This window comes from Parasteatoda tepidariorum, chromosome 2 (genome assembly GCF_982258835.1).
Source record: "Parasteatoda tepidariorum strain Cologne lab strain chromosome 2, Ptep-v5.0, whole genome shotgun sequence".
NCBI lineage: Eukaryota > Metazoa > Arthropoda > Arachnida > Araneae > Theridiidae > Parasteatoda > Parasteatoda tepidariorum.
This window is the reverse complement of record NC_141756.1, coordinates 98,052,058-98,065,712: the sequence shown is the minus strand read 5'-3', so window position 1 is coordinate 98,065,712 and position 13,655 is coordinate 98,052,058. Positions and strand designations below refer to the sequence as shown.

General features: G+C 29.5%; 1 protein-coding gene across 1 annotated transcript in view; it reads left to right on the top strand.

The window, feature by feature from the left end:
* Positions 1-13,655, top strand: part of LOC107446173 (small G protein signaling modulator 1) — a 47,509-nt gene that overhangs the window by 7,339 nt on the left and 26,515 nt on the right. Inside the window, exons 5-10 of the mRNA XM_071177837.2 lie at positions 4,026-4,202; positions 5,875-5,942; positions 6,303-6,463; positions 8,444-8,590; positions 11,556-11,698; positions 13,407-13,474. Coding sequence (XP_071033938.2) covers positions 4,026-4,202; positions 5,875-5,942; positions 6,303-6,463; positions 8,444-8,590; positions 11,556-11,698; positions 13,407-13,474 — 764 coding nt within the window. The remainder of the gene's footprint in view (positions 1-4,025; positions 4,203-5,874; positions 5,943-6,302; positions 6,464-8,443; positions 8,591-11,555; positions 11,699-13,406; positions 13,475-13,655) is intronic.

Here is a 13,655-nt window from a genome sequence, read left to right as displayed (position 1 = left end):
TTGGCATTTTGTCCAAAAGCGTACCTGCCAAGTCTCCTGTATTTTACTACTATCTCCTGTTTAACCGTATATTCTCAAATTTCTCTGTATTTGTTGAAGAAATTTAAAAAATAAACTTTTGGCGATAAAATATCCGCTAATTGCAAAAATACTTCTCTTATTCCTAAATTTATGGTGCTATTGCCAGTACTGCAGTAGGTTGAGTGTTTTTTTATTTTTATATAACTGTCGCTTAACAGCCGACAAAATTTTGGGTTTACAACTACTGAAGTTCAACTCCGTAGCCTTGTAATTTTGAACCAATCCAGAGGACAAGGAAACTCCTGAATCAGTACCTCCAGATGTATCATTTGTTATGAGAGCATGGAGGACTTTGTGACTCGAAAGATTTACGGTGCATCAGTCACCATTTACTACACGTGGAGTCTTCGGCCGGCAGGGATTGAACCCACGACCTCCTAGACATGGGTCCAGTGCCCTACCAACCGGGCTATCCCAGCCCTAGGTTGAGTGATTCTAGTTTAAGTATAGTGAGGTTGAGTGTTTATTGTTTAAGTGAGCTTAGGGATAGAGCGTTCCCCTTCCAATGAGGTGGACCGGATTCGAATCCTGGTGATAGCTGGTCCATACGAATTCTGCATCCCGCTTGCACCAACCACAGTGCTGACGGGAAATATCCTCAGTTTTTGGCAGATCATGGTTTAGAGTCCCCTTGCCATCAGACTAACCGTGGGAAGTTCTTGTGGTCTTTCTCTCCATCTAACGCAAATGCGGGTTAATTCCATCAAAAAGTCTTCCACGAAGGCAAATTTCTCCCAATACTTGATCCAGGAGTTTCCTAGTTTTCTGGTTTGGGTAAAAATCACAAGACTGCAGCGTTGAGCATTAGTAGTCAGAAACCCAAAAATTAGGATGGTTGTTCAATGCCGATTATAAAATAAAATAGTCTAAGTAATTCCAGCTAATAATTTTAAAAACCTTCTTTAGATTAAGATTTATATGCATACTTTTTAATTTGCTAAATGTAAGTATATTATTTCTAATTTTAAATTTCTCTTTCTTGATTACGCATGATTTATCAAAACGTTACTCGAGTGAAATCTCTGTTATTTTATTTCTCCATTATTAGCAGGTATGCAAAAGAGATCTTGATGGAAGAAATTGGACAAAATAAGGGAATTAAATTTAAAGAAATTTAGTTTAATACAGTACCAGAAAATTAAAAGTTTTTAAGATTTCTCCTAAAAAGGAAATAAAAAACTATTTTCATATTATTTATTTTAGTTTCATACAGAATTTTAAAACCTGTATATCATATTACAGGGTTGCCACTCCACAGGGAAAACCTGGAAAATACAGGGTATTTAAATATCACCTAAAATAATAGGGAAAATGCAGGGAGTTTTGAGTTTTTCTTTTGAAACTGGGGAAATACGGAGAATTTTGTTTGTTATTTTCATATTTTAAAAAATGGTGACCACTCAAAGTGCAATCTATGGGATATTTAAGGATGATATTTCATCTATATTAAACTAGTTCATTTACTATAGCATTATTTGTTTTAAGTATGTTCAACAGTTCATTTTTTCTTCAAGTTTTTCAGCAATTATAACTAATATAGTTAGCCTAATACAGCTCATACAAGAGCATAGTGGTTGTGTTTTTCCTCTTAATATCTTGTATATAATATGTACGGGGAAAACACATGGAATTTTTTTTCCAGATTTGAGTGGCAACCCTGTATTATTTAAGAATCAGTTTGAGTACTCATACTTAACAGTAACATGCATACTTAACAGTACTCATACTTAACAGTTGATTATAAGCATTAGTATGCTCAGAGTATCCGCGCACCTGGAAAGTCATGAAAAATCATGGAAAGTCATAAATTTCGGTATTGAACAAAATTTGTCATGCAATGTCATGATTCTAACTATTTTTTTGGATGATAGATTTAGGTTGCCAAAGTCATGGATTTTGGTTGCCAAAAAATCTAATTTTTAAAATGAAATTTACCCCCTACCCCCAATTTTATAGTGTTCGGAATATCTGAATTTATAACAAAATCCCCACTCGCAGCTATATTTGATTAAAATATAAAATGTTTTTATCGTGTTCTTTAAAAATTATGGTGTTCTCTCAAAAAATGAAAGAAAAAACATCATTTCTAGAGCGAATTATCTTTTAAACTTCTGTGATTTCAGAATTTTTTTTATTATTTTTATTTTTTATTTTATCAATTTAGAAATTTAGCTGAAGCAAGCCAGTCATTGGCGAATTTCTTTATTCCAAAATGAGAACAGAAATATCAGGAGTATTTCTTTCCTTTCCGATGAACAAGGAACGTATCTTTGGAATGTAATTCTGCAGAGAGAGAAAATTATTTGCTTTTGTATTTTTTTCAGCTATTTTATTGCTCCAACTCTTTCTTTACTCTGTTTTTTAAATTTAAAATCTATAAGTATGAAGATGCAGTGTATAACAGTTATGGTTATACTTATCATTTCAATGAATGTTATTATAATGCTTTTTTAAATTTATTGTTATGATTTTGTCGGAGAAAATAGTAACTTTGTTAAGTCATAAAAAATTCTTGGAATTAGTCATCGAAAGTCATGAATTTGAAAATCTAAAATGCAGCATATACCCTGTGTGCTAATTGTTACTGTGAATTCAAAATGAGATTCGCAGTTGTGTATTTTTGTAATATATATGGATTCAGTAATTTAGACGTACATGAAATTTGATTATGATATTTTAATAGTTCCTTACATAAGTATAAAATTAGATTTTATCGCACTCATTCATGTAAATATTACAGTTAAAGAATTACAGTTATTTTAGTTTTATATGAAATTCATTAAATTTTTTCTTACAATTGTTACTTTTTACTTATTTAAAAGTGACATGCGGTCGAATCCCGTTTTAACGAATTCCTGGGGACCGAAGCAATCGCTGTGCAATAACGAAAATACGTTATACTGATATTACGAATTTCAACATTAACCAAAATTACTTTGTTACATTGGAATTTTTCGCATGAAAAAAAATATTTAATTTAATTACAGTTTTGATTTATTTGTACTCTACATGTAAAAAATATCAAATCAATATTTTAAAAACTCACAAAAACAATTTAATTAAAAGGAACAATGGATTTATTATCACTTACCTATCAAAAATTATGTAATCTGTAATTTTTTCTGTACAAATGATTTAGAACCACTAAAAATTACAAACTACTCCAAATTATGCACATTTTGAAACAACTGAGCTTGAAATCACTTTTTGGAAAACTACAGTTAATTTTACTTCAAACATGAATGGGTTGAGGTTTAGTTTTTTTAGGGGGATCCCTTTCAAGTGATTCTTTTTTTTTTTTTACATGTCCCTTTCATATCTGAAACTTTTTACTTTGAAGATGCAAAAATATTTGAATTCTGAGATCATTGTGTACTTTTGAAGAATGGAAAAGTGTTTTGATCATGGGAGGAAATGAGAATTGTTGTTTATTTTCACCTTCGTTAAATTAAGTTACAAATATCGGAATATCGGTTTATTTTATTTCATTTTTTCTATGGAGATTCATTTGGGGATTGAGAAAATATTCGTCACATTAAAATTTTCGCTATGTCGGATTTCGCTTAAACAGCATTTGACTGTATTAAATAGCTGGAAAATTAGTACTATTTTTTGACCTGTTTTCGAATTGTTAACTGCTTAAATATATATATATATATATATATATATATATATATATATATATATATATATATATATATATATATATATATATATATATATATTTCTTTTTGAAAAGAGTTTCTACCATTTCTTCCACTTTATTCTGAAGAAGCCTATTTCTGTTTGGGGTTTTTTTCTGAAGTTTTTTTTTTTTCACTATAGAAGAAATTTTCCATCTCTCTTTATAAAACTCGTAACTATTATTGTTTAAGTTAAAAATAAAAGTTTTCTAAAATATATTTTAAAGTTCTTTAAACACGGTCTTTTGTTTGGTTTATTAGGAGATCAGCATCTAGCAGTGACAGTACCAACAAAATTCGCTTGAAGCCCGAAAAAAGACAAGCGTCTAGTCCATCTTTAAATCCAACACAGCCTAACCCCCGCTATCTGTGGATAAGATTGGCATTGTTTGAGAAAAAATTGGCCAAGATAGTTGATCACCTTGTTCAGAATAGCAAGTAAGAAGATCAAGCAATTTTCTAACATAGTTACCACTTTTCTCTCCCCGGCCCATCAAATGATATCATTTTCTGAACCCTCTTCCCATCTGCTAGTAATATTGTAATAATATCATTACCAGTATCAATGTATGGTCATTAAATGCACTTTTACTTAATCTCTTTTTTTCTCTCGATATTTTTGTTTCATTAAATTTTGCTTGGAATTATTATGCAAAATGCAAATGATTTTTCTAAAAGTCATCCATTAGCCCATTTCATTTAATTATAAATTAAATTAAATGCATAGAAATAAAAGCAAAACTAAAGCTATACAGATTATCATCTGAATTAAAACTCTGGTTCTACTATAGCTAAAAGTAAAGTTTATATAGATCCTTAAAATTAACTATATAATAAAAATGAAAAAAAGAAATGCTATAGGTCAGATACTTAAAAAATAAAACTACTGAAAAAATTTTCACCACATTTGCTCATATATTTTTATTTGTTTTAATACTATATATGTATATTTATTAATGTGCAAACTGATACCTGTGTAAGTTGGGCAAAACTTCTTCATTGTTGTATAACTTAGATTAAAAGAGTTTCTCAAAATTTGAAAGTTGTGTTCTGAAAATAATTTTTTCATATTCTCAGACATGATAACTGTAATATTCAGTTAATTTGATTTTAAAAAATTTAGTTTAATTTAATCTTAAAAATAAATATAATTTTTATTATTCACAAGTTTAATATTGTGCTTCAATTTCACGGTGATTGTGTTTTAGTCTTCCACTGAGTGAAAGATAGGTACTGACTTTTAAAACTTTGAAGTAATGCCACCATTTTATTAAATTTCTTTTTAAAAAAAATATCCCAAATTCAAATTAAAACTGCATAAAGTACATTTATCCTGAAATTATAATTTTAAAAAAATCTGTCGAATGATGCTATTTGCAAAGACGCTTTCAAAAAGATGTTCTGTAGCATCAACTATATGTGCTTCATGTTTTACAGAATTTATTTTATTAATTAATTTAAATTAATTTTGTTAAAATAAACATGAATGTTTTTATTATTTTGCAATCAACAAAATTTTTTCGCAAAAAAAAAAACATCAGCAACACTATAGTATCTGATATTTCTGAATACCTAAAATTGAATAATTACTTTTAAAAAACATTTTTCTGTCACATTTTTGAATGCTTCTTAAATATTGTTACTTTCCCTTTTAAAACTTCACTGTAACTTAAAATTATACTGCAGTCCTCTTGCTCTAAGGGACTTTTTCTAGCTTCGATAATCAAACTGAACCAATTTGATGTGTAGTATAGTAATTTTCTTTTTAACTGAGAGTTTTTTTTATTTTATTTTTAACATGACTTTTTTTTTTGCAAGGACAAAAAATTAATGAAAAAATAATGAGTTAAAAATCTCATATGATCGAAAACCTGCCTTTGTCCAAATAACAAGAATATATTTTTGTCCAGTGTCCATAGTTGAAATACCAAACTTTTCTGATAGCAAAATTATCTTAAACTCCACACCTTTACTTTCATACATTCCATTAAGGATAATGTTCTATATTGCATTTCTTTTTTTAAACTGTAAATAATATGTTTCATTTTTTTAGTAGAACATTTTCTGTTTTAAAATGGTGTATTTTATAAGGGTAATATTATTTTTCTAGTAAATATTTTGAAAAGGAAGCTTTGGTTGCTGACCCAGTTTGTGGACAAATTTTAGCATCTCTTTTAGGTGAGTTTGTGATAAAATCATATTATTGAGATAATTAATGGTAAATTCGGGCATTTATCCACAAATAAAAAGATTATTAGATTTAGTTGTTTAGATATTCTTTTTTATATGCCATCAGAAGCAAGCACCACAGATTATTTCAATTCCGGGCAATTCTAAGCCAAATTGTGTTACTATGTGAAAATTATTTTCATAATTTTTCATTTGTCAAAATATTTAGTATTTTGATTAAAATTTTGACGTAGATTTTCCATGTTTTCTCTATGTTTTTATCTATCTACCTATCTATATATATATATGTATGTTGCATCAAATCAAAAAACTAATTCTCCATCCATTAATTAATTCTGCTTTTAATAGTTGGTCCATGCGCTCTTGATTATTCCAAAGTGAAAACACAAGATCACTTCTGGACAGATCCTCCTGCTGATGAATTAGTCCAGCGTCATAGACTCTCTACCGGAGTACCAGTTCTCAATGGCTCTTCCACACCACCATCTGTTAAAAGACCTGGTCTTCAAGTAATAATTAGTCTCGAATTTTAATTCTTTCTTTTCTCTAAACAAAACAAAATTAGCTCAACACACAAGATTCACATTCATGGAGATAGTGTAATGTACTCATTTTTATAGATGTTTAAAGCAAGGATGGCTTTCGCTTATACATGTTGCGTAGAGTTTTTAAAAAGTGCTTATTTTCAATTTTCGTTATTTAAAAGCCTTTAAAGGTGCTTTTTTCATTGAGTGTTTTTAAAAAGTTCTTCCCTTTTCAAAAATGAGATTTTTTTTCGTTACCATGTCGATTTTCGCCACGTATTATGCAATAGCGTGCTTTTCACATTGTTCTATTCAACGTTTCCACAGTTCATTTCGGCGTACCGTTGGTCCATAGCGTATGAAAGTGCCCATCATTTTACTTGTTTGATAAAATACTTGCGAGTCCGTATGTGTGTCCTCTGAGCTGGGCTCGGTGAAATTATTGCTTTCTCATGTGCAACTCTGCTGCATTTTGCAAGATATTCTCAATTTCAGACTTCATTTTCCACCCTCTGATATTGTACCGAAAAATCTCTCGATCATTTTATAACAGCTAATCTAATCAAGAAAAAGAGTTCTTTGCCAGAAACTAGTTATTTTAGCATGATCATCTGGAGTCTTTGAAAATTATTTTGCATTTTGTTAATGTATATAGTGCTTAAAAAGTACTTAAAAGGTGCTTATTTTTGTTGAAAGATTTGACTACGCACCCTCTTGTAGTTTTGCTAGCACTCTAATATAATAAAAAGCAATTCTTCAAACCACAATTTTCCGTAAAATGCATTAACTTTGCAGCTGTGAACAATAAAAATCAGACTAAAGAGATTTCGGAAGTGCGTAAAAACCATTAACTGTTTACAAAAAAAATTTTTTTTGCTGAGAGATTTGACTCTTAAAGCAAATCAAAATTGATTTTTAAAAAAATGTTTGTTCTTATTCTAATGCCCTAGATAATTAGATTTTTTTCTGTAAATAAGAAATACTGAATGGCATTTGTTTTTGCATGTGACAGTAATTTGCATCTCTAAATTATTTCAATCTGTTCTAAATATGTATTGCAGTGCTTAATAGGTAAACTTAACCTACTGACGGTTTTGCAAGTAAAAATGACCTGCTGTCTCCTCCGCAGAGCAAAACCGGTTATTCCATGTTATTAGATAGCAAAATAGTGTATTGGAGATAAATATTCTTCTAATTTTGCCCATTTGCTAAACCACCAGTAGGTTAATTATATAAGAAATGATGTAGATAACATAAAATTCTATGTAACACTAAATGCTCACTTTTCAAGGTTTGCATTTTGAGGATAGTCTATTCTAATAAAACAAATTGTATATTAGAGCTGTAATTTTTTCAATTATTTTTCAAGTAAACCAAGGTCAAGCTTAGGTAATCCATGCCTGTATACTCAGGAGTGTATAGTTTATCTATGGTGAGAACTCCCTCCGCCACAAAGTCTGAGGCCGTCTGCTGTTAGGGAAACAAGAGTAGCCCTTTTCAGGGAGGGTAGCTCCTCTTCATTCTGGGGCAAACACAATAGACCGAAGAAAATTCCCTTTCTCTGGCCGAAACCTGTCCTAAACAGTGACCCCACACCCCTACTTGAAATAGATACCTTGTTACTTACATAGATACCTTGTTTCTGTTATAGACAAACTATACTAAGTTTTTTCCCCACATCTTATTGATTGGTTTTAACATAATTTTGTTTAAGAAGTCTAATTCTCCTGCTCAGAATAGAGGAAAATCATAAACATATTGAGATTTTAAAATTTTTTGAGCTGGTTTTTATGTAGTTATATTTTTAGGTGTAATAGATGAACATCCCTGTCTTATTCTCTTGTCTCTTATAACCTTCCATATATCTATATGTAATAAATTTTTTTTTTCTAGAGAGAGAAAATAAGTAATAATTACTTATTTTCTCTGACACTTAATAATTTATTTTATTTTTTTTCCCTTCAGTACAAGAGAGATACAAGAATATCTGCTAGTACTGAAGAAGGTTGTCGAGTTATTCCTCGGGATTATGTTGAATCCCTACATCAAAACTCTAAGTCTACTTTATTGTATGGAAAAAATAATGTTTTAGTACAACCTGTAAGTAAATTGGTGAGTATTTTGATCCACAAAACAATCAATTCTATTTTTTTCCAAAAATAATGCAATGTTCAATAAAGTGTGTAAGTATCCACACTTCATTATGTTTAAAAAAGCAGACTAAGTTTGTAAATGTATGTCATAACCCTAGCAACAATTTTATCTCGGCTCCAGTTGGGCTAAAATTGGCTGAATATGCATTCTATATGAACATGCACCAAGAAATTTATTGTCTAGATTTTTTAATATTGTTCCTATATAGGGCCAATATTGGCCTATATCCAGCTAATATACGGCCTATATTGACTGAATAATGAATATAAAATATCTGGTGAATCGGACAATTCTATAGCCTGGTTGGTTGGGCACTGGGTCCATGTCCAAGAGGACGTAGGTTTGATCCCCGCCGTCCGAAGACTCCCCGTGTAGTAAATGGTGACTAATGCACGTGAAATCTGTCGAGTCTCAAAGTCCACCATGTTGCCATAACAAATCAGTACCTCTGGGGGTACTGATCCGGGAGTTTCCTTGTCTTCTGGATTGGTTCAAAATTACAAGGCTACGGAGTTGAGCATAAGTAGTCGTAAACCCAAAAATTGGGTCGGCTGTTCAACGACGGTTATAAAATATAATATAAAATAGGTCAAATATCGGGAAATAACGGCTATTGAGTTCTTATTGAGCCAAGATTCGTGAATATTGCTCCAATGAGGGCACAAGTTATTTTGCTGCTAGAAAAACTTGTCAATTTCGGTAAATATTTGAAGAAAAAAGATTAAGCACTAATTGTAAACAAACCAACATAAATGTTAAAAAAAAACTAGTTTCACTTTATGTAGCCAAAATGTACCTAAAAATGCCTTGTTTTGGTATTATTTCATGATTAAAATTTTTCTTTCTTCACCAAAATTTTCTGTAAAATTGTAATTATGAACTATTCATTGTAATTATGTTTCATCCAATTTCTTGGTTTTATTTAAATTCTAAACTTAATATATTAATAAAATGTGCAATATGATTTTGATTAACATCATTTTTGTTACTAAAAATATTTATGCATTATATCTTGCTCTTCCAAGAATAGATACAACATGGTATTCTGAATACTAAATAATTTTTATTATAAACTTACTTCCTTATCAAATTTACATTATTTATTTTCAAACCTACACATTCTTGGCACGATTTAATTCTCTTAGCTTTTGGCGACAATTAACTTGTCATTTACCCTAGTTCTTTTCCTGCTTCTAAATAAACCTATTTCTTCTCGAATTTTTTGATGGAATTGTTGAACGAAACTTTTTATGTAAATTTCCCCAAATCTTTAATGGATCCAAAGCTGATTATAGTATTAGAAAATGGGGCACTTGCCTGGAGCTTAATATTTTAGAATTCTTCTAAACATGATCACTGAAAATTAATATTACGAGTTTTTATTTTAATTTAACTGTAGTGCGTCTAAAGGTTCAAAACTACAATTCCACTGTAGTGTATCGATCACTACAAAAATACAATTCCAATTTACAAGTTTATAAGACTTGTTAACTAGATTTTATGTTGGAGTACCTTTTCATAGATGAATGTTGAGATTGTCGATAATTACTATCCCCACATAGCTACCAATCGATACATGTAAGCATAGTTTTAAATTGATAAAGGCTCACTCAACATAACCAGACCATGTAGTGGTTGAATAAAGTATACTTTCATAATACTGCCACAAAATCAATTCATATTTATTTATTTACCCTGCAATAAATACAGCAAAAGTTCTCGCTGCCACAGGAATTTATATTTCATCTAATAAAATAAGATTCAATATTAAGCTAGCGAGAATTCACTGCATGTAGAAAAAACCCTTACAATATCATTTTAAAATTTCTTTTATATACCGAAAAAAATTTAAATGGAATTGAAGCGTTCTATTTAATGCCATTTTTTTTAAAGACTCTGTCTGCATAGGAAACTATTCTTTTTTGATAATATTCAATTTTCAAAATTGCTACAAATTTTCAACAGTTATTGATAGCTGTTAAAAGTTTAGCTTATTTTTAGCCAGTTCTCTCTATACTAACTCTGAAATATGGCAATATATCAATAGGAAAAAAAGTCACAGTTTTGAGAAAGGAAAAGCGCTTTTTTATGGTCTAATTTTATTATATTTGAAAAGCTACAACGTTGTCTTGCCTTATAAAAATTTGTAAAAAAACGAGAAATATTCACTGATTTTGAATTATTTCCATCTAAATGTAAAAAATATTGCTAAATCGGTGATTTTTTAAAAAAAAGTTTAAAAACTTAATATATTTAAGTTATTTGTCATTTCTAATGCTCAGATAATTCTCCATGTCAAGCTGGTACATCTAGCTTAAAATTGTATATTTTCCTCTAGTGTAAGGTGCTTAAACTATAGCTTTTTTATTTTATTTGGTGAGAAAAGCAATGTGAAGATATTTTGTTGCATAAAAAACAGCTTTATCCAACTTGTTTTTTAATGTTTAATTTATGAATGTGGAAACGAAGACTACCATTCAGCTTATTAGTTCCAATAAAAAAAATTTTAGTTCAGAACCGTGATGGCACAGGGAATGGAGCGCGTGAACCTGTTTTGAATCCCAGCGATAACTGGAAGATACAAATTCCTCATCTGGCTTGCACCGACAACAGTGCTGACGTAAAATGTCCTCAGTGGTAGACGGATCATGGGTTAGAGTCTCCATGCTGTCTGGCTAACCGTGGGAGGTTTTTGTGGTTTTTCTCTTCATGTAATGCAAATTATGGTTAGTTCCATCAAAAAAGTCCTCCACAAAGACAAATTTCTCTGAATACTTAATCTAGGAGTTCCCTTGTCTTCTGGTTTGGGTACAAAATCACAAGGTGACAGAGTTGAACATTAGTAGTCGTAAACTCAAAAATTGGGTCGACTGTTCAGTGACGGTTATGAAATAAAATGACATTTTTTATATGTTTTTTACAGAAGGAGCACTTAGAAGCAATGCCTGGCTACTTATCATTGCATCAAAACCCAGAAGGTCTTATCATTAAGTGGACACCCAATCAGCTTATGAATGGATGCTACAGTACTAATGACAGTGCAACAGATTCCAGTCAAGATAAAAGGTTGTTTCTTTTACTCACTCATAAATATATTTTCAAAAGTTTCAAATATTTTAAAATGTATTCAATTTTTTTGCTTCTCTTACATAGTTAAAAGCTGAGAAACAATAGTAATTATCACTCTAATAAGAAAACAGCTAATAATAATTGTAATTTTGCTAATTTTCTTATAACTGTATGATGTAACAAGACTGTGCTAAATTTCAGTAAATTGCCAAATTCAAGTTTGCAATTTCGAATGCCAATAATGAAATAACTCCATGCTATTTTTTGGCCCATTTCAAAAGATGTTTTAATAGCTGTTTCCATTTATCATTCTAAAAAAACATGGACTGTTTCACTAAACATTAATCGAGATTTATTACTAAAATATATAAGAAATAACATGTTCACTTGAAAAAGAATTTCTCAAACATAAAGCCCATTATAAGATTAATTAGAGTTTTAATTGTAGTTACGCAATAAAAAAATCTAAATACTGAAATTAGACTTTTTGAATTTAATAATTTTTTTATATATAGTCATATTTTTTAAAAAAAGATAATGTCAATAAATTATGAGCGAATATATTTTAAATTAAAAAAATAATTGGCAATAATTTTTTATGAAAACATTTTAAAGTTATGCAAAAAAATGTGACTATTATCAGATTTTATGATATTTTCCAAAAACAAGTATTGGGTATATTGTATCATGATAAATATCTGTTAACTGCTTGCATTGGTGATACGATAAAAGATGCTTTTGTCTAAATATCACCAACAACTTGCTGTTCATTGCATTGGGCAATCATCACAAAAATAAAAATGACGTTCTTGGTTCCAATCACAGGAATAGAAAAGTTTTTTCCAATTTCTGTAAGGGAGGGCCCACAGGCACAGAAATATTATACTGTTTAAATTGCACTAAGAAATTATATGTACATAAAATAAAGCATTTTTGAGACATGCAATAATTTTAACAAATTTAAGTTTAAATTATTGGTGTGTTATGAAAATCAATCACTATTTGTAGAACGAAAGACAAAATGCAAACTTTATATATTAGAATAAATTTTTTTTTTAAATATATAAGGCAGAGAGTGCCCATGAGCTTGAGTGCCCATGCTGCTTGAGAGTGCCCATGCGTAAAAACGGTGCTTCTATAAGACATCAATCACTTAATGAGTTAGTTGTGATGGAATATAAGTGCATCTGTGAATTTTGTACCTGTGCGAGTGATTGATTAATAAAATTTTGTATTAATTTAAAGTATATGTTGGCAAAAAAAAATTTCTATGTTTTATACCGTTTTACAAAAATAGAGAATGTGAAAAATCTTTAAAGTACATGAAGGGAAAATTATTTACTTAAGACTCACCAAATTTTAACTATAAAACATATAAGTTTTATATTTTAATATCCCATGCCATTAATTAGGAAGTTTTATATTTGATTACAATAAATTTTAGAAATTACAAATGTTTATAGTAATTGCTTATTCATTATATATTGGTGTATTATTGATTTAAATTTAAAATCAATTTAAAATGTACTTTTATACAAATCAAAATATACTTTTATACAAATTACAATGTACTTATATGCAAATTTTACTTTCAATTTAAAATGTACTTTTATACAAATTTTACCTTCAATTTAAAATGTACTTTTACATAAATTGCATATAGAAATATTGTTTTATTGAAATTCTTTAAATGCTTTTTTTATAGCATATATTGGGAGTATGCTATGAGTGTATCAGTTGATGAAGTTGTGTACATGCATTGCCATCAAAATGGTAGGTACATCCTATAATTAGTCTAAGCTAATTGTATTTGTTATATATTTGTGAAAGTACTTATAAATGGGAAACCTAGTCGATTGTCTGTATTATTTTCTTTCCTTTTGAAACTCTAGACTGACTATTTATCTTATAAATGTATTCAAGTTAAACATTTCCAAGGATATCATTTTTTATT